General features: G+C 33.3%; 2 protein-coding genes across 3 annotated transcripts; one reads left to right on the forward strand and one right to left on the reverse strand.

Annotated features, from left to right (window-relative positions):
* On the forward strand, positions 13,273-17,206 carry LOC109355847 (pentatricopeptide repeat-containing protein At3g02330). The gene is made up of 2 exons (XM_019599087.1): positions 13,273-16,040; positions 16,255-17,206. Exon 1 carries the CDS (start codon positions 13,291-13,293, stop codon positions 15,844-15,846), a length of 2,556 nt encoding a protein of 851 aa, XP_019454632.1. The 5' UTR covers positions 13,273-13,290; the 3' UTR covers positions 15,847-16,040; positions 16,255-17,206.
* Positions 18,489-22,114, reverse strand: LOC109355899 (WPP domain-interacting tail-anchored protein 1-like). 2 transcript variants are annotated; one of them, XM_019599174.1, is made up of 4 exons: positions 21,419-22,114; positions 19,701-20,749; positions 19,301-19,402; positions 18,489-18,707 (listed from the first exon to the last, which is right to left on the reverse strand). In XM_019599174.1, the coding sequence occupies exons 1-4, from the start codon at positions 21,888-21,890 to the stop codon at positions 18,507-18,509; spliced, it is 1,824 nt and encodes a 607-aa protein (XP_019454719.1). In that variant the 5' UTR covers positions 21,891-22,114; the 3' UTR covers positions 18,489-18,506. The 2 variants fall into 2 exon arrangements, with proteins under 2 accessions (XP_019454719.1, XP_019454718.1); XM_019599173.1 differs by having other exon boundaries at positions 19,701-20,752.

Here is a 22,459-nt window from a genome sequence, read left to right on the forward strand (position 1 = left end):
TATATATATATATATTTATATCGAGTCAATTTATGAAACGAGTCGAACTATATCCAATTCAAGTTCGACTCGTTTATTTAACAAGCTTAACTTCTAGCTCAAGTTCAGCTCATTTGGTTTATCATGAACCAAGTTTATCGAGCTAAATAATGAATCGAGTTTCGAAAGAATACCGAGTTGGTTCGGTTAATTGTCAACCCTACCTATAAGCCAAGAAGATAGAATCACCACTTTCATAATTCAACGAAATTCCACATTGCTCAATAATAAACTCATTTACCAGCTCTATAAGCTATATGGCTTCTTTATAAACTTCATGAACTGTCATGTACTCTGCTTCAGTTGTAGTGATAACAACTACAGAATGAATTGATGAATTCCATATAATAGGTCTGCCTAAAAGATTAACGCAAACCTTGTTGCAGACCTTCTATCGTCCAAGTCTCATGCATAGTCCAAACAAACATAACCAACAACCGAAAGCTTAATTTGTTGGCTGACAAAAAATGATAACGAGGCATGTATTTCTCTTCAAATATTTGAATATCCACTTGAATGTTTCCCAATGTTGCATACCCAATTTCAACATGTACTTAAACACATGACTAATTGTCTGTGCCAAGTCTAGTCAACTACATTGGCATATGAAACCTTTGACACATTTTCTCTTCATCTTCTTTGGTTACTGATCTAGGAAAAGTTTTAAGTGATTTGTCTACGGAATACTTACTAATTTAACATTGCTCATATCAAATCTCTCTAGCTACTCAATATAACTTTGTTAGGAAAGCCATAGCTTTATAGCTCCTATGCCCATCTGAATCTCCATATTAAGAATCTTCTTAGATGTCCTTAAATCTTTCATGTCTAACTCTTTGCCCAACATGATTTTCAGCACATTAACATCATTAAAATCATTAGTAGCAACCAACATATCATCCATATAAAGTATCAAAAAATAAAAGATTCATCATTAATGCTAATCACATTAATAAAACAATCATACTAATAATGTTTGTACAGAGAATAACATGAGAAATTTATTACGGAGGATTAACCAATTTATGCATACGTCTTCGAGAGTGTTGAACTACTATCACTATATATTGTAGAATAAAGATTCATGTTTGTAGTTGTTGATTTCTAAAGAAAAGATCTGATTTAAAAGAATATGAGTCATTTGTAAAATAATATTGAACTTCCCTAACCAAGAGTTACACAACTTTCCAATGTTAGTGTAGCTTTATGTAATTAAATCAAGCTTCCCGGAAGAACAAAAGTAAAGTACACCGACTATAGTGAAACAATTTTAACCTAATAAAACCAGGGGAAAAAACATGAAGAAGAAAAGTTGAGCAACTTTCTATTTCGTGGCTTCTATTGAAGAAATAAAAAGCACGTAATAATCAATGCACTAAAATCTAATTTTTGGGTCCTTCTAATTAGAAAATAACATTTAATTAAAAACAAAAATTATAAAAACATAAACCAACATTTTTATATTACTTATTAAAATTTAGTTGGTTAGAAACAGAAGATATAATTTTTAAAAATATATGATCCTTGTTTATAGGAGCAACCCTCCTTTGGAAATGTAAGAAGAATTAAGAAAGCCTTACGGATCCAAGAAACTTCCATGAGAGAAAATCCAGAAAATGATGTTCCAAGACACAAGAAAGAATCAAACATTATCAAATAATTTCAAACTTAGGACAACTTTATTAAAAGAATAGAATAACAAGAATACCATTCACAAATGACAATTCCATATATGGGCATTTAAGTAACTTTATAATCACTTCACCCCTTCATTTTAGAATCACATTATTGTTGCAATTTACCTTATACTATAAATAAATTCTATAATTCTCCATCTACCCTCCAATCTCTAAAACATAAACCCAAATCAAGTCTCAAAACAAAAAGAAGAGCTATTTTTTTGTAAGAAGAAAAGGAAAATGACTCATGCAAGCAACTTCACCATATCTTCTTTAAGAAACTTGAGTTCTCCCATTCCCTATCTTTTTGGTGGCTTAGCTCTATTGCTAGGGCTCATATCAATAGCATTATTCATCATAGTTTGTTCTTATCGTAAGCACTATTCCTCTTCTACCATAAATGGTGATGAAGAGAAACCAACCAATAAGGTGGTGGAAATGAAAGTAGATTCAAAGCCAAAGATTGTTGTGATAATGGCTGGTGAGAATAACCCTACTTATTTGGCCAACCCAGTCCCACCCATAACCTATTCTGAACATGCCTTTGGAAATTAACTATAATGTTATCCGAGGTTTTAAATTTGGATCTGCAACCGTTACTAAGACAATAAATATGTTAAGGTTATGAGGTTGTTGAAGCCATATTGTAACCACAATTATAGTCTGTCAACTACTTAGACTTATAATTATTTGAAATGTTAAGATTTTTGAAGTTTCTAAAACTACGATGGCAACTGCTATTTAAAATCTTGATATTAGTTATCTTTATCTTAAAAAAATTCTTATTTTGGTTTTAATATATACCTTTTTTGTAATTCTTACACTAATTTTTTAATTTGTTTTCGAAGTTTTTAAACTTTAGTTGATTTTGGGAGATGTAAATTGAAGCTAGACTGTTTAGATAGAGTTTCTTACATAATTTTTGTGTTTAAATTTCTCTTTTAATTTTAAGAAAAATCTAAAAAGGGTTTTTTCGATCAGGAAAATTACATGAGTTGTTAGATCTTGCCTAGAAGAGTAAATAGAAAGAAGAGCTTAAACAAAACTCGGGTTGCAATGTATTAATTAAGCCCATGAAAATCATAGAGAGGGAGATGTAACCGGGAGAAGAAAGCATATCTACCTTTAGTTCACTGAAATAGTGAGGTTCCCAAACTACACCAAGATTTGTATATATTTTCAACTAGTGTTTCAAATTGCAGAGTGCATCACGTGAAGCGGTCGTAATATTACGATGACCACTGCAACTATATCATACCGCAATTGCGGTGTGATATTGAATCACAATGATGCAACAACAATGTAACTGCATCAGACTGCATTTGGACCGCACCAAGCCACAACGCAACCTCATCGGACCACATGAGACTGCATCGATGTCCAAAATATTTTTTTACTCACAAAATAATTCACACCGCAACGACCACAATCCGCATCGCAACGACAACAATCATAATAACCTCAACCACGATCGTAATTTAAAACATTATTCTCAACTAAATGAACTCAAGGGAGAAAGGTTGATCAATTGAATAAGGTTGGTCTAGATCCCACAATATGCAACTCAATCGATGTTTCTCATGTCCAGCAAGCAAATAGATTGAACTTCAAAGGTGGGGACCAAACTACTAGGAACCTATGAGATATTGGGGGAAAAATTGGTGTAACATCCATGGGGAGGAATCATAAATTATTCAAACATTAAGGTTCTTGAACATAGGGATAAGATTGGGTCCTCTAATTCCAATCAAAGGGAAAGACAATGTAATCGATGATTTGTGCAACTTTTATGTGAGGGGGTTGGTTTGGAATTAAAAAGGGATGGTTGAGAGATTTTATTTCCACAAATGGGATTTATTTTATTGCAATTCAAGAAACAAACATGGAGGTGATTGGTAAAAGGCTTTGTTATTAACTATGGGGGAAGCGAGACTGTGTTTGGGACTTCAATCCTTCTCATGGTCAATTAGGATGTACTCTGAGTTTATGGGATGATGTTAAATTCAAGAAAATAACAATGATACATGGTGATGGATTTCAGGTAGTCATGGGAACCTCGTGTCAAGGCCAGGATATCTGTTGTGTGGTCAATGTTTATTCGCCTTGTTTTTTATCTTAGAAGCGAAGGTTGTGGGGTGATCTTTGAAATCACAGGATTAATTTTTGGGTGATATCAATGTTGTGAGGCAGGAGTTTGAAAGAATTGGTGGACTGGATTCGGGGTATAGTATGGAAATGTTCATGTTGAATGTTTTGATTAGGGAAATGGAAGTAATAGATCTACCTTTGATCGGGTGAAGTTTTACTTGGTATCAATCAGGTGGTAGAAGTATGAGCAGTTATACAGGATATTGTTATCTATAGATTGGTTGACTTAATGGCATGAGGCTTCTCAGCGGGCCATCCCTAGGTCCTCCCCTGATCATTGTCCTTTACTGCTGAAGTATAAGAAGGCAGAAATTGGTCATATTCCTTTAAGTTCAATAATTGCTAAATTCAACATAGACTTTGTTAATTTTGTCTCTTCTACATGTAGTTAGTTGGAAGTTCATGGCTGGTCCGCCTATGTGGTGAAGGAAAAACTATGTCTTTAGAAGTTTGAGTTGAAGAAGTTGAATAGACAAAAATTTGGTTGCATGGAGAAGTAGTTAGCAAGTATCAATGAAGCAATTCAGAAAATCTTATAGAAAGTGAAGACAATGTCTTAACTGTGGCTAAGATCGACGTGAGAAAGTCTCTTATTGCAGATTGGTGGAAAATTAGGAACATGAGTGGAAGACTCCTAATCCAAAAGCCTCGATTTTATGGGGTGGATTTTAAAGCCTTGCCCCGAGATCAGAAGGACATGATTATTTGGGAGTTAGTTAGTCAGGATATTTGTTTATTTGTTCGTGAGTTTCAGACTAACTCTAGAATTCCGCATTGTTTAAATTGCTTTTTCATAACGCTCATTCCTAAGATTCTGAATCATAGTAGGCTATAAAACTTTAGACCCATCCCTTATGCAGGCTCTCTGTATAAAATATTGTCCAAAATCATAGTTGGTAGATTGAAGTTGATTGCATATCCCCTTATTTCTGTCTTTTAAGCAACTTTTATCCAAAATATAAACATTTTAGATGCAACGATGACTATTAATAAAGTCATCCATTCTTCTGAAAATGTTGGTGATGGTTGTATATTACTAAAGGTTGACTCTGAGAAGACCTACGATTTAGTGAATTAGGATTTCTTGGATTATATGCTAACTAGGTTCAAGTTTCCTAGTTCTTGGAAGGAATTCACAAGTTTGCCTCTCCTCTACAATGATGTTTGTCATAATTAATGGTACTCCTTCAAAGTAGTTTTCAGTTTTGAAGGAGATTCGACAAGGGGGATCATACAGAAGGTTTCTCTTGTCTTATTCAGAGTGTTAGGGTCGTTAGATTGTTTAATGGGTTTAAGCTTGAGACTTAAGAGGTGGAGGTGACAAATTTCAGTTTGTCGATGATATTATTGTTGTGTGTAAGCCTAATAAGAAAAGCCTTTGGAGCCTGGAGAGCTTTCTTAGATATTTTGAGTTAGCTTCAAGGCTTAAAGCTAATTCCAATAAGAGCTCTAAGTTTGGCATCAATGTGGAGGTTGGGTTCATTGAAGCAACTTCATAGTTTATTAATTGGTTTCTCCCTGTTATCTTATCTTGGTATTCTGGTGGGTGCTAGTCGGAAGAGGGTCTCTAGAAAAATATGTTGTTAACCGGGCAAAAACAATCGTACAAGAGACCACTTCTGACACCCCTCTATTATGTCACCCTCACAGGATTGCCACACCGTCTGAACATGATAGACTTTTACTACAAGCCACATGCTACCTACATGCTACTAAACTTTTTGTCAGATGACTACAAGCTGTATGCTACCTACATGTTACTACACTTTCTATCAGACGACAAGATATGCCTACAATATAACTACTTAGCCTATTACAGGCTGTAAGTCAACTATTCACATAATACGAACCTGTCAGAGCCGTCCAACATGGGGAAAGTGACTTTTGCTTGTTTGGAGCAGGTACGACAAGGCCTCTTGGTTGCTCAGACCAACAATATCGGCAAGGGAATATTCCATTAACCTTTCTAATGTAATAGGGGACTCCTCCCCCATAAGGACTTACTTATATTCTATATCTTGTTATTATTCTCTTACTCTTAGTCTTGCACTTTACATTCTCATATCTCTCTTACATACTGACTTGAGCGTCAAAGAACTTTTTCAAAGACCTTTCCAGGTGCTCCAAGGCGAATCTCATACGACATTAGGAGACTCAATACCAGCTACCTTACTTTTCAGACCCACCTTTTTAAAAGTAAAGAACATTGACAAAATTGAAGCATATGATGGAAGAAAAACATATAAAAAAAATGGAAAATCTATTAAAAAATATAGTATATACGGAAAATAAACAGAAATGTGTGATTAAGGATAACATTTCTTTAAAAGAGGATAATATTATTCGAAGAGCTACAAATTAAAAATTCTTATAAAAGTTTATGTCCTCCTAAAGTGGGGCCAACTTCTTATCTCAAGGTTTTTTTCTCTTTATAACATGTTAGGCCACTAAAATGAACCCTTTATTCTAATTTAGTGTTTAAAAAGGGTAACTAAAGCCTTAAAGGTTAAAGAATGCCTTTATATTTAATATTCTTCATCAACAAACACTTGAAGTTTAGACATATGAAGATGACCTGAAATCCAAATTATGAAAACAATTGAGAATGCAAGTATCTAATTCTTGAGTGCTTTTATCTTATAGGGTGTTTCTTTATAAAAAAAACTTGAAAATATTTTACTTTATTTCATCATCAAGAATCATATGTTCCTATATATGTGTCTAAAGTAGATGATAGAATATATTTTTTGGATAATATAATACAATATTATACATGGTTATATATATATATAAACATTGTATGAAAATAACCCATTAATAAGTAACCAAACTAAAATTAAAATTTTCTGGCATCTCTTTTTAAAAATTTATATTTTTTTATTAAAAATCTATTATTTTTTATTACAAATATATAGTACTATAAATTGAAAATAGAATAAATTCTCACAGTCGTCTCTTGAAAGAAAAAAGGGATTAAGTTACTAAGAAACATATCATTTAAGTCCTCAAAATTAGAAACTCAGACATATGTGAAGTCTGAAATTCAGTATAGCAATTTGTAAAAGATTAGTTTGTGAAAAAGTAGATAATAAACTAATTTAATCCCTGAAAAATATTAATGATTTAAATTGAAAATGTATGTTAGCTCAAATGATAGACGAACTAATGCATCTCACATTTATAGTTTTGAGGAATTTCATGATTAATTTAATTCTTATAGATCAAAAGTAGTGTACTTGTACATTTTAACCAGCACCACTTTGGGCTTTTATATATTTCTGCAAAAGAGCACATAAAACTTGGATTTGGAGTTATGAGAACATCTTATAGTATAAAAATAAGCTTATGACCTTTCTAAATAACTAGATTACTCTTTATTTATATTACTTATTTGAGCTAAACAATATTCAGCTGAAATTCTACAATGTCTAAGTTTTTTTATGGTAATATATATCATCTCATTCTAAAAAATGAATTTTCTTAAGTACGGAAGAGTATAATAGAAGATAAGATTGTGACATGTGACTTTATTTTTTTTAAAGGTGTGGATCTTAAAATGCTTTTAGACAAAAAGTTATTATAAATGATGAAACCAATTTGGACTTCACATTTGAGTACTGGACCCTCCAGTACTATAGAGGATCTCAGCCCCTCATTTTATTTTATGAGTAAGGAATCATCCCTTTTGTAGCGTGCAGTTGTCCCTCCCAACAAGTGTCGCTCCCAAGAATCGAACCTTTGACATTTTGGTCATTGTGAGATCCAGCGGAGCCTTACACCATTAAACCAATATCTTGTTGATAATATCTCATAAGTTTAGATAAACTAAAAATAATAATATTATTAAAATAAATAATTCTTTTATTAATTACAGTGACTAAGATATACAAAAGGAAATATTTTATTGAGAAACTCTCTTTTTAATTAAATACATCACTTGGATTATAAACTGTCACTAATTTTCAACAACTGAGAACTATTAACACACCAATATTTATGTACTCATTTCATATTGGATGGACGTCTGCTGTCCTCAACCATGTCCTCAACCACGTCCCTAATCAATCACAATGAAGCAAAACTGATATAGTTATGAATATTTAATTTTTTTAACTGACATGACATAATATGATTAGTATGGAATAGGGTTTGGGATATGGTTTGAGACAACAGATTCTTTTCTTTCATGCACTCTAACATTTAAGCATCTAACGTAGCACCTTAAAGGAATCTTCCTTAACACCAAAAGGGTACTCTTGTAAATCCAAACTTTTTCAATTTTTGCTATAAATTCCACAACCACAACCACACTTATTTCAGTGAAAGAGACATAAAGAAAAATAGGTCAAGAGAGTGAAAAAAAGAGAGAAAAATGAGACCAATAAACATTGATATTAAGCTATGGAAATCACCAATTCCTTACTTATTTGGAGGTTTGGCTCTAATGATGGCTCTTATATCTATGGCATTGGTGATTCTTGTTTGCTCCTATAGAAAAAGTGCTTCTCAATCTTCAAATTTAGAAGCTCAAGTTATGAAACAAACAATGCCTAAGAATGTTGAGAGTAACTTAGAGCCTGAGTTACTTGTCATAATGGCTGGTGATGATAAGCCTACTTACTTAGCCAAACCAATCACTTCTTCAAATTTTTGCACTTGCACTAGTGAACCCTAGGAGGAACGAACTGCGTAACCAAGTGAACTACGTAACTGTATCGGTATCGAAAACCGGGTAATTATGGAACCATTCCCTTCATTATGTTCAACCAATGAGGAAAGATTAAGCAGTTAAGTTTACTAGGAATAGCAAAATTTTGTTATGGAGGGATGTAGTTCTTCATTTTTTCTCTTCATATTCTAGTGGTTTTGTGAGCACGGAATATGAACATGGAATCATCGATGATGAGTGGTTTTTGTATGGATTTTAGTTTTTGGTTTTTTATGATAATGAAAGTATCACGGCTTACACTTATAACATGTCGATTTGGTCTTATCATTGTTATTTGGTCAGACAACAATTGCATTGTTATCCAATTACACTAATCACCACAACTATAATATTACGATCGCATCATATAATGAATAACAACAATGTTTTAACCCAAATGGATATTCAAACTTATGAATAATGAATAGTAATAATTAAATTAATTACTAGATCTTCATAACTTAGGCATACATGATTATTACTTATTCTATTTCACACTCTTTTAAGTTTTAGTTTTGATTTTTTACGGAATAATTTGATTTTGTTACTAAAATACTCTTATATAAAAATAGAAATTTTGGAAATACATTGAATTATTAACACTATCCAATAAGGTCTTGTAAAAAGTAAAGGTACAGAGAGTACTGTGTTTTTAGCATATTAAGCATACAATTTGAAGGGCCAGTGGGAACTAACAAGGATATGTTTCCTAATCACGTCCTTAAGTCTGTCCCGAATCAATCAAAATATATTATGTTAGTTAAAAAATTAAATATTCTTTTGTTTCATTTTAATTATTTGAAAACATACTTAGGGATGTACTTTGAGATAACAGATCATTATCAAGTGAAATCGAGAAATCACACCAGAGCATAAAAGCCTCAGCAAAACCCCAAGAGAACATGAATTTCTTAATATTCTTTTTTTGCTTTGCAGTCTATAAATAATGCTTACGAATTGCATTCTATTGAACGTAGTCCATTAGTTATGAAATGGTATATGTCATGTCACTTAAAACAAATCACTATTTCTCTTTGCTAAGCTTTCTTTTATACCTTTTTCTTTGATGTTTCGATTTAGCATATGATTCCATTTGTTTCTCAATTAAAATCAAGTTTGTAAACCAAGAAGCCATACACAATATAGTTGTCGGATAACTGAATTTTTTGTTATAAGTAACATGTTTGGAACTTAACTTTTATCCTATGAAAAAACTTTTGTTGATAAAAATTTTTATTGTCTCAAAGTTTTTCATTATGATTGATGCAGGACATGTTTTGCAATAATAGATATTTGTTCTACAAAGTTATATTTTATTTATTCATGATTGATTTATAAGTGATATATATTATTTTATGATGAGATTGATTTTCAACCAGAACATTTTTTTTAGTGCACTTAAAACCTCAATTATACCTATGATCAAAATTCAAACTGTGGTTAAAACCCTGAGTCCCCATTAAAGATGCCATTAACACTAAGGCAGAAAAATTAAGTGGAGCATCATCAATGACCAAATAGAAACAATATTTAATACATTTGCATAAAAATTGAGCAATCTAAATATGATATCTAGAGAGATAAACATTATATCTAGAGAGATAGAGTGAATAATTTATTTAGTGGGATGATGATGATCAAAATAATCACATCAAAGTCGCATAGGAAAGTGGCATCCAATAACACAGCATCTAGGCATGTGAAAGTGGAACCCTTTTATGTTTTAGTTTAACATTTATGGACTTACCTAGTAAGAAATTTTTATATCGAAAATACATTATCTATCGTTTATTCATATGTTAATTATTATTAACTCTTAATTGAAGTAGTACGTATAAATGATGAATATAATGATAATATAAAAAACTTTACTTCATAAATGTGGAAAACCCTAATTTGTATGCAATGTCTTGTTTTCACTTTATAAGAGACATAAAGATTTGGCATTAGTCTACAAAGTGAATTGTTTTGGATCCTCTCCAGTATTAAAAGGTTTAATACAGACAAAGATCGTGACATATGACATTTAAAAATATTTAATAATGCAAGAAGCAAGAATTGTCAACGTTGCACTTGAAAGTTGAAACCTAAAGTATAAACAACTACGTGCTATCCTTAAGTGCATTTCACGTGTCACTACATTTAGGGTGCATATAAGTTGAGTTAGGTGAGTATTTATAGAAGAAAATAAGACTCAGAACTAAACAAATTTGGTTGGATGACATTGGTTCAGTAAATTTCATTGTAGATCATGAATGCAAGCCATACCAACCATTGTGAATTATGTAGAAGTTAGTGGAAGGAAGAAGAAGAGAAAGGGTTTGTGATGAAAATGAAGTTAGGGCGAAAGACATCATATTTATTGTCTCAAAAAGTATTAATCATAAGTAATAACGTATAGAATAATATATTTTTTAGGATAACAGAAATGCTCTCGGGAAGAATAGAAAAAACATATAATAAGAGTCAACTGGATGATTCGATGTTAACCAATGTCAAACATGGGAACTCACCAAACTAACCAAACCAACCTTGGCTGGGTAAAAAATCTTAAACCAACCTAATGGACTCAGCCAACCTAGAGAATATGATTTGGGTTGGTTTGGTTGAGTTAGTTTAATCATGCATAACCATGTACACCATTAAATGCATTCTATTTTGATTAAGAAAAGAGACCACAAATTCTATCCCCTAATTTTTAGGAGGAAATATTTTCTTTTAAAAGTTATAAACATTTAAATATTTTTTTGCCAAAAAATATTTAACATATATATAAAAGTTGCTAGACTAATGATCGAAAATAAACTTGACAAGTTTATGAACACAAGATTAGAAGGAGAAGAAAAAGAAAAAGGATATAAATAATACCTCAATAAACTTTTATTTGAAATTGAATGAATGATGATACAAACCAATAATAATCCAAGTTCATTTTATATACAAACTCCCAAATAATTAACCATCTAAAACTAACCTTCTTTAATCTAATGGTCACAATTTGATCATCAAATCTAACAATTTACATTTATCCATAGAGGTTGCTTGTAATACAAGCAAGCTAGTCTATCCATGCCACTTGTTTCTAGTTTTGCCTCAAAATCGTAGTTTGGTTCATGCCATGGCCTAGTTAGTTTGGTTGTGACCATGCTTGACTCGTGCCTTGACTTTTATCAACGCACATTTGTTCTCTACCAAGTTATGCTTGGTTTGCATCTGGTCTATGCTTGATCCCATGACTTGGCGCACATGTGTCCCGACTAGATGCCTTGCTTGGCGCATCAGTGTCTTGGCCAAGTACCTTGCTTGGCCTATCTGTGTCTCGGCCAAGTGCATTTTTTGGTGTATCAGTGTCTCGACCAAGTGCCTTGCTTGGCACATCAGTATCTGGGCCAGGTGCCTTGGCTTGGCACGCACCTGCATGTGTCAAGTGTCATTTATGGGTTGTGTTGGCGCATGTTGAGTCTTCCCATTTGATGTGTCTTGGCTTGGCTTAGCCTATCTGAATATGATTTGTTATCTCATTAAAAATAAGGTTAGAAGCTATGTGTAAGGCGAATTGGTTGACACAATACAATAATGTTGGTGAAGAACATGGAATTGACAAGTCCTTAAGTACATATGTTAGACATTTGATTTCATAAGTAGTGACTTCCATGATTGTATATTTGCTTCACAAGAGCTTCTAGAAATTGTCCTTTGCTTCGTTGATTTCCATGATATGTGTTAATTCCCCGAATAGATACAATATCATGTGATTGATCTTCTAGTATTAGGACAAGTTGTCAAATTAGTATCTTTATATGCTTTAAGTTGTGAAGATAATGTAGAATGAAAGAAAAGTCTCATTTTTGGCGTAGCCATGAATTGTGCCAACTAATTAACTAAAAAGCTAAGTCAAGCCTCATGTTTGTGAGATAGATAAATCCCCCTACTAGTCTTCTATATGTTGTTGGGTCTTCCTATGTTTTACTCGAATCTTGATGTAGATGACTTCCTACCAACATGGGAGTATTGGAAGGTTTACAAGCCAATAGTCTTGCATCTGAGACTGTCTCTAATGTATCATACTTCTCCTGGTCTGTTGAGATTCTTATTTGTTTTCTAGTTATGTCAAATATAGGGAAAATTTTGAGTTCTCCTAAGTCTTTAATTTTGAATGAATTATCTAAAGCCTCCCTGTTGTGCATGATTTCACCCATGTCATTTCCAGATAAGATGATATAATCAACATATATTAATACAAGAATGATTGACTTCCTAGAAGAATGCTTCACAAATAGATAATGAACTAAGCGTGTATATTTTTTAGTGCATACTTTGTTAGTACATACTTTTTTTAATACAACATTATACTTTTTTTTATGCTTCACAAATATATTAAAACTCATACATTGTTAGTCTATAATTTTTTCTTCTCCCCAAGTAATAACTTTCCTTAAAAAAGAAATAGATATATGCATTAATAATGTGTGACTATCAATGTATCTATGTTTAATAATCATCAACTCTTCAAAAATGTAATACAACTAAATATTAGATAATGAACTAAACGTGTATAAATGTGTTATGTATATATATTACACTATACCTTAATAAAAGAGAGGTGTGGAAAATACATTAACCTCTCATAAGTCATTTGAAGTGTCAAAATAGTTATTGCATTAGTTCATAGATGTTACATAGTATTGTCTCTTTTGTACCATTTCTTCATTCCAAATGAACCCCACCAATCTGAAATTAACATTTTCCCATATTTTCCAAAAATGTTCCAATCTCAAATCCCTTAATCCTGGTAAACAAGCACATGCCCAGATGATATTATCTGGTTTTGTGCCCACCATTTATGTTACAAATTGTTTACTTCAATTTTACTGTAAATGTTCTAATATGGACTATGCATATAAAGTGTTTGATAGAATTTCTCAAAGAGATGTAATCTCTTGGAACACTATGATATTTGGCTATGCTGGAATTGGAAACATGGGGTTTGCACAGTCTTTGTTTGATTCAATGCCGGAGAGAGATGTGGTTTCATGGAATTCTTTGCTATCTTGCTATTTACATAATGGTGTTCATATAAAGTCAATTGAGACTTTTGTCAAGATGAGATCATTGAGAATTCCACATGACTATGCTACATTTGCCGTGGTTCTGAAAGCTTGTTCGGGCATTGAAGACTTTGGTTTAGGTCTTCAGGTGCATTGCCTCGCAATTCAGATGGGTTTTGAGAATGATATGGTGACAGGTAGTGCTCTAGTAGATATGTATGCAAAATGTAAGAGACTAGATGATGCTTTTCGGGTTTTCCATCGAATGCCTGAAAGAAATTTGGTATGTTGGAGTGCCGTAATTGCAGGATATGTTCAGAACGATCATTTTATTGAGGGACTAAAAGTCTTTAAGGATATGCTGAAAACGGGTATGGGGGTGAGTCAATCAACCTATGCTAGTGTATTTAGGTCTTGTGCAGGATTATCTGCATTTAAATTAGGAACACAGTTACATGGTCATGCTTTAAAGACTGATTTTGGATATGACAGTATAGTGGGAACTGCTACATTGGACATGTATGCAAAATGTAACAGCATCTCAGATGCCCAAAAAGTATTTCGCAGATTGCCCAATCCTACTCGGCAATCTTATAATGCCATTATTGTTGGATATGCTCGACAAGATAAAGGTCTTAATGCTATAAATATTTTTAAATCTTTACAGAAGTCTTATCTTGGTTTCGATGAAATTAGCTTGTCTGGTGCTTTGACTGCTTGTGCAGTGATCAAAGGCCATTTGGAAGGGATTCAACTACATGGATTAGCAATCAAATGTGGTTTAGGGTTTAATATATGTGTTGCAAATGCCATTTTAGATATGTATGGGAAATGTGAGTATCTGATGGAAGCTTGTTTAATATTCGATGAGATGGAAAGAAGGGATGCTGTGTCTTGGAATGCAATCATTGCAGCTAATGAGCAAAACGGAGAAGTAGAGAAAACACTTTCACTCTTTGTTTCAATGCTTCAGTCAACAATGGAACCAGATGATTTTACTTTTGGTAGTGTTGTAAAGGCATGTGCTGGCCGGCAAGCTTTAAACTGTGGTACGGAGATCCATGGAAGAATTATTAAGTCTGGGATGGGGTTAGACTGGTTTGTTGGCACTGCCCTTGTTGATATGTATTGCAAATGCGGAATGCTAGTGGAGGCAGAAAAGATCCATGATAGAATAGAAGAGCAAACAACTGTTTCTTGGAATTCGATCATTTCGGGATTTTCCTCTCAAAAGCAAGGTGAAAATGCTCAGAGGTATTTTTCTCGGATGCTGGAAATGGGTGTAATACCTGACAACTTCACATATGCTACAGTTCTTGATATATGTGCTAATTTGGCTACTGTTGAACTTGGAAAGCAGATTCATGGTCAAGTCTTAAAGCTAAAGTTGCATTCAGATATGTATATAGCCAGCACTCTTGTAGATATGTATTCTAAGTGTGGGAATTTGCGGGATTCCCGACTAATGTTTGCGAAGGCGCCTAAGCGGGATTATGTGACTTGGAGTGCCATGATTTGTGCATATGCATACCATGGTCTAGGAGAAGAGGCCATTAAGTTATTTGAGGAGATGCAACGTATGAATGTGAAACCAAATCATACAATTTTTATTTCAGTCCTCAGAGCTTGTGCACATATGGATTATGTGGAGAGAGGGCTGCAATATTTCCGGGAAATGCAAAGTCACTATGGTTTAGATCCTCAGATGGAGCACTATTCATGTATGGTTGATCTACTAGGGAGGTCAGGCAAAGCAAATGAAGCTTTGAAACTTATTGAAAGCATGCCTTTTGAAGCTGATGATGTAATTTGGAGAACTTTGCTTAGTAATTGCAAGATACCAGAGAATGAAGAGGTAGCAGAAAAAGCGGCCGATTCTTTATTGCAGCTGGACCCTCAAGATGCTTCTGCCTATGTTCTTTTATCAAATATATATGCTAATGCAGGGGTGTGGGGTGAGGTTGCAAAAATAAGAACTATAATGAAGAGTCACAAGTTGAAGAAGGAGCCTGGTTGTAGCTGGATTGAAATAAGAGACGAGGTACATGCATTTGTTGTCGGAGACAAGGCACATCCAAGATCTGAAGAGATATATGAGCAAACTCATTTACTTGTGGATGAGATGAAATGGGTAGGAGATGTTCCAGATTTTGATTTTATGCATGATGAGGACATGGAAGAACTAGATCCTTATGAGAGGCTCGAAACCACCTCTGCCGTGTGAAGTAATGTAGGAAGGAAACATTTCTTCCCCTGCCTACAATGCCAATATTTTGAGTTTACGATTTCAAAGTTTTGGAACTGGGAAAACATGAGAGTTTCAAAATGAAATCTTTTAACCATGACAGAATTTGAAGGGCATGGATGTGGTTAAAAAGAAAAGGAATAGAGTTTTAGTAAATCATGGGCATAGCAAAGGTTAGATTCTGTTAGATCTTTGTGGTGATTGTTAGCCATAACCCATAACTAGGTTTAAACCTTTATTTTGCTGTTGAAAAAATTACATTTTTTTACATTGATTGAAAAGATCATAATATTACATCTTATGTTTAAGGCTAAATCACTTAATATTTAGATAAGCATATTTTTGCTTGAGTTTTGCAACTTGTTTGATCAAGTTTTGCCCATACAGTATTTCAGCCATACAATATCAGAGATTCAAGAAAATCGAGGAGGATACTTAAGCAGCAAGCTATCAAGATGTGAGTAACTTCAAAGTAACATGGAAGTCCATATCAGATGAAACATGAAACATATATAAATCCATATTTAATTGTCTCGGACGGCTCTTTCTGTGCTATATGTTTCTAATACTTAGCATGTATGATGCTGATCTGTTCTCATTGTTCTGCATTCATACCTTGTAAGGATATGATATTGCATGTGAATTTATATTGTCACTAATACTGTAGGTCACTAAAACCTTTCAAGCATCCACACAAGATTTCCAGATAATCTGAGAGAAGATTCTCAATTTCCCACTGCCAAGACAGCCATAATTGGTTCTGTGAATGGCCTGTACTTGCTTTCTTGTTTATACAACTGCCTCGTGGAATCAAGGTTTTAAATTTGGGTCTTCGACCGCTAGGCTACTATCAAAGCCAACAAGGTTTGTATCGTGGCTGCAATTGTGACCGTATCAACCGCAATTGTTCAAAACGTCAAGGTTTTCAAAGTTTCTGAAACTGTTATTTAAAACTTTGCATGGGTTCATGGATGGGGCAAAACTGGAAATGAGATTAGAGGTTGGACCTTCTTCTACACATTCAAATGCTTATTTGGTTTGTACTGTGAGGAAAGCCGCTTATGGGCAATTTTTCGGAAAAGAACTGGCTTCTTTTATGCACAATAGTTTCCCTTTTGTATCTTTTGTAGCTATGACAGTTATTATTGTTTGATAGTGCTAACTCACATGTGTTCTTTCAAGCTCTATTCTGAGTATGGGATTACAGATATTCTCATATGGAATGCAGTACTAGTTTAATTTAGGATTTGGAGTTACTTATGTTATTGTGCTCTGGGTGCTTTGGAAAGATAGAAATATGTTTTACTTGTAAAGGAAGTAACCTGCTTCCTGCTTCTTGAAATCTGGGTCTCGTAACTTCTTAGTACTTGTTTGTAAGTTAGATTTTGGACGAGAAGAAAAGAAAATAGAGAATTATCTCATAAGTGTATTTCATAGTTTCCAATTCTTTCTCTTTCGTTTGTTATCCTCCGAAAACCAACTCGTAGACAAACGTTATGGAATTGGATTGATGGTTCAACTTCATCCAGCTATATGGTTTGATAGTTAATATTGTGGTATATGACATGTTAACTAGTAGTTTATATTTGGGAAGAAAGAGGTGAGACTGGAACTAGTTTTTATTACAAATGAGAATATTTTTTTGTTTCTTACAGGTATCCTTGCACTAGATGCAATCATGTCTGAGCCGAGAACTTCGACAGGTATGCGGGGCTAACTCTACATACCTATGGATGAGAATTTGATTGAGAGTATGTAACTCATAGTGGTCCTATCCATCTTGAATGAGATTGTCTCAAAGTAGTCATTGTTCAAAGCCAAAAACCAAAATATGGATTTGCTCCAACTTGGATCACATTGCAATTTTCATTGATTATTTTAGGATTTATTTTGCAGTGACTAATTTAGATATTTATTTCATAATTATTATATATGAATGATATGAAACTCATTCTCCAACAAAGTGATTCTAGGACTGATTATCCGACTCCTTTTTCAATAAGAGAAATCTAATAAATTTTCTGTCTTTTATATTTTACATTTATTAAATTATTAAAATTATCAATTATCATATATTTTTTCATCAAAACAAACTTTATAAATTTTATATAATAAGCCAAGAAGTATAAAATATTTGAGGAATAGTCTAAAATATTTTTAGAGAATAAATTAATAGTAGTTCTTAGTTGGATAAGAGTGAACTAATATAAAATTATTGTACGATCATCCATCTCTTATCTTTTTTACTTTTTTCTTAACTAATGGTGGAGCTTTAAACTTGTTTTGCATTAATCTTTCAAAAACATTTTTAAAATTGTGGTTAATTTATTATTGCTTGTGAAAAATGTTTTTTTTTTTTGAAATCTTAATAAACAGAAGTCAACCCTCCTTAATACTATCTCTGTATCACTCAACCTGTGTTTTCATATGTAATGCAGTTCCTGATTTAAATTTAGAACTTGATAATTCACTGCTGTTTTTTATAACATCCATCAAGCCTTAAATCCTGTCAGGGGTGGAGTCGGCTACATGGATGAAACGACAGTCATAGTTTACTAGTGTTTTTATTAGGAATAAAAACTTGTTAACTTGTTATAAAAGGAGAATGGTGGTTAGAAATATTTGTGGAAGCAATTCATTCATAGACTGAAATCAGCATTCACATCATTCAAATACAGAAAAGTCACAGCTGAAATCATTAACACGAACACTGATATGATTAAATACTTCAAACTAAGAACTCCAGCATCTATTCTCCTTACAGTTCCAACATCTGGCATAGAATCTACAGACTCTACTACATTATCATTTGCTGATAAATTTCTCCATGTCTTGTCCACCTGCCAAAGGAAAATATAATATAATTTACTCTTTTAATAGATATAATATAATATATAATATTATTTTCTAGATGTAACATTTGTTTTATCTTCTATAAAAGTTTATAAAACTTATGCACACTTGCACCAACAAAACGTTAGTCTAGTGGTTGAAGGTCCTGCTAGATCCCGAGAAAGACTAAAATATCAAGAGTTCGATTCCTGTGGGCAATACTTGAAAAAGATTAGTTCCTTACCCATACAGTGAGGAGATACCATTGGCAGTAGCTATTATAAAATGGTTTAACATATTCCACCAAAATTCTCAAAACCAAATGCAAGGCCGCCATGAAAAGAATGTATAACTTGCAACATAAGCTAGGAGGCCACGACAATGCTTGTCCGCTAGTAATTCAAAACAATCATGGTCACTTACAGGGTTTGGGGAAGAGCAGGTGTATACAGTCTTACCCAACAAACAGAAAGGTTATTTCCAGGATTTGAAGTCATGATATCATGGGACTAAGATTTAAAACTCGGCATAGTTCTGAGATTCTTTCCAACTAGTCACATGTAGAAATAGAAAACAAGTCAATAAAGTCTGAAGTACCAACCTGGCTAGTGGCTGATGTTAGACAAACTTCTTGAAAAGGATCCTTACATGTCTGCTTCAGCTTCCCCACCAAAATTTTGTTCTCACTTGCTAAGGAAGAAAGCTGCAAATGAAATTAAACATTTTCAACATATGATTCAAGAAGTGGTATAATCAAGCTCTTAACATATTCAGTTTAGAATTAGCTATGATGGAGTTGTTAATACCAAAAGGTATTCCCTTTGGAATATCTCACATTTCAGCATATGATTCAAAAACCTCCGATGAACTGATACCATTCGAACTCCTACCTGTTTCTGTTGATTATTGAGCAAGAAACACTCGAATAAAGATATCATGTCGGCCGAGGCCTAGCAGTCGATAAATGAGCCCCGATATAATTTCAAAAGTTTGGTCTATACCTGCTTATACAGACGCTCTCTCTCGACAGCTAGCTGTGTTAGCAACTGTTTGAGAACTACCGTCTGCTTGTTAATGTCCTTTGCGGTCGCCACTTTTGCTTCCTCCATTTGGTGCAGGGATTCCTCCAGACATTCCAATCTATTTTTCAATAAGTTTACCTCTTCATTTAACTCAGCATTATATTCGGATAACATGATACATTTCTCCTCTGCACTATCAGCCCGACTCTCAGATTTAGAAACCTTTGACTTAAGATCCTTTATTACATGTTCCATATCTTTGATTGTTGAATACAACCTGCTTTGTTTCTCCTGACAAGCTTCGGCAGATGCTACTGCGTGCTGCAGCTTTAAGTCAGATTCCTTTAGCAGCCTCTCAAGCGACTCCATGGTGTCCGATGTGCCGCCACTATCTTTCAAAAGAATCATCTCATTGTTGAGTTCAGTGTTAGTTTCTTTCAATAGTTTAGACTCGGCTTCTGCTGTGTTAGCCCGACTTTCTGCTTTAGATGCATTTTCTTTCAGTTCAACAATAAGGTTTTCCATGACTCTTATTTCAGAACACTTACCATTATACAGTATCTGATATTCATCAGCCGAGGCCGTCACGTCCAGTAGTTTACATTCGGATTCTTTTAGCTGCTTCTCAAGCGAACACACGGTCTCAAGCTTAGCACTGAGCTCAGATTCACGCTGACTTAAACCGTTCAAATTGAACTGAGAAATCTGGAGTCTACCTAACAGGTCCTTTGATATACTCATCAGAATATCAGATGCATTGTCTGCCTCAAGCCATCTTTCCCACACATTATTTGCTTCTTCGTCTACGACATCTAGCTCCCGTTCTAACGAAAACACCCTTTGTGTTAGCTTTTCTTCGATTTCTTTTGAGTCATTGAAATTCTTCTCAAGATCCATTTCGCTTGCTAAAGATTTCTCTAGCATCCTCAGAATATCTCTTTGTTCCTGAATTGTTTGCATTTTTATCGCCGTGCTTACGATCAAAGATTGATTATCCTCTATGACAATCTCACCCTCTTCAACATTAACTGTTGCCATTGAAAATTCCCAACAAAAAAAGAGTACAAAACTTGATCAGAATCAGATAAAGATATTCCTATTGGCCATACATTAATCAAGAAACAGCCATTTTCAGCAATCAGTTCAATGTTCTTCACAAATTTTCTCTCTCTTTCTAATAAAAGAAGAAATCCATTAATGCATGTGAGGAGTTTCCAAAACATTGCATAAACAATTTCACATGGTATTGAAATGGACTTCACAATCCACATAATGGGACAGAAATAAATAAATAAATAAATAAATAAACTTTTTCTAACAAATTAATGAAAACTGCAAATTTATAAATCAATCTCTACACAAAAGAAAAATAAACAAAACAAGTGCATTTAATATTCATGCAGTGTTACCTTAATTTCTTACACTACCATTCAGTTGTATTCTTATATCATTAAATATGTTTGATCTCTATAAACATGAAATTGCGTCAAACAGCTGGTCACCAACAAGGCGTTGGTCTAGTGATGTAAAGTTCTATTATCTCAGGATGACAAAAATGTGAAGGTTCAATTCTTTGGAGCAACACTTGTTGGAGAGGCAGCCACGAACCCCGAAAGGGATTAATTCATTTACCATAAGGTGAGAATATATATTTGGTACTACAAAAAAAAACAAATGTATGAGATCTTCTTTCATACCATTTTCTTCTTTCTTATAAGAAGACAAAGTCCTCTCATAACTAGAACATTGCTTCTTAATCTCATAAAACTGTTCCTCACACTGCTTCAAACATTGTTCATTTTCATGCAACTTTTCATTCCACATGCTATAAGAAAACAACAACACCCTCTCTCCAGCATCAGAAATCTCAGCAAAAAGTGTTTCCAAAAACAAATCCAATTCTCTTATCTCAGATTCCAACACCCCACATAACAAATCAAACTCCAGAACCTTTTCAACAGAATCTATGTCATTTTCATCATTATCAAAATCCAAGTCCTCTAATTTACCCTCCAAAGTTTCTAAATGCATCACAAAAATGCTCAAGTTTGAAACTTTCTCAGAAAAACATGCCACACCAATACTCACATCCTCAATTGCATATACATCAGATGAAAAATCTTCAAGGTTAACATCAAAATTAACATTTTCACCACTTTCAGTGTCCATTGTTGTTGTTCAAGAACTATCAAAAAGTTTGAATTTTGAAGGCAAAATTTGATGAAAACATTGGAATTGGAGGGTACAGGGATAAGAGATCATGGAAAATGATTGGCAAAAAAATAAAGATTGCAAAATTTGAAACCAAAATCAAAATTCCAAAAAAATTGAAGAGAATGAAATCATGCTATGCAGATTCAACAACTGAAAACTGTTTTGGACGGTTGCATGAAACGCAATGTTTCTACTCCAAAAGATTTATTTTATTAAGAATAAAATTCATAACAAAATATATAACATAATAGTAAAATAATAATAAAAGAGAGAGATTCAATTATTCACTGAGTAAGTTTATCATATATTAGTCATCAATTTTACAGAAATTCAATGATTTTCAACTAATAAATAGTTCAAAACTATTAGATTTTCCTATCATTGATAACTAAGTTTAGAATAAGTCTCATTTCATAATAAAATATATAATATATGATTATAAAATATAAATAAATTATAATATACAATAAATGTTTAATTGAAAAATAAATTTATAAATATACGTTTAATCAATAGACATTATC

Source organism: Lupinus angustifolius, chromosome LG09 (assembly GCF_001865875.1).
Source record: "Lupinus angustifolius cultivar Tanjil chromosome LG09, LupAngTanjil_v1.0, whole genome shotgun sequence".
Classification (NCBI taxonomy): Eukaryota; Viridiplantae; Streptophyta; class Magnoliopsida; order Fabales; family Fabaceae; genus Lupinus; species Lupinus angustifolius.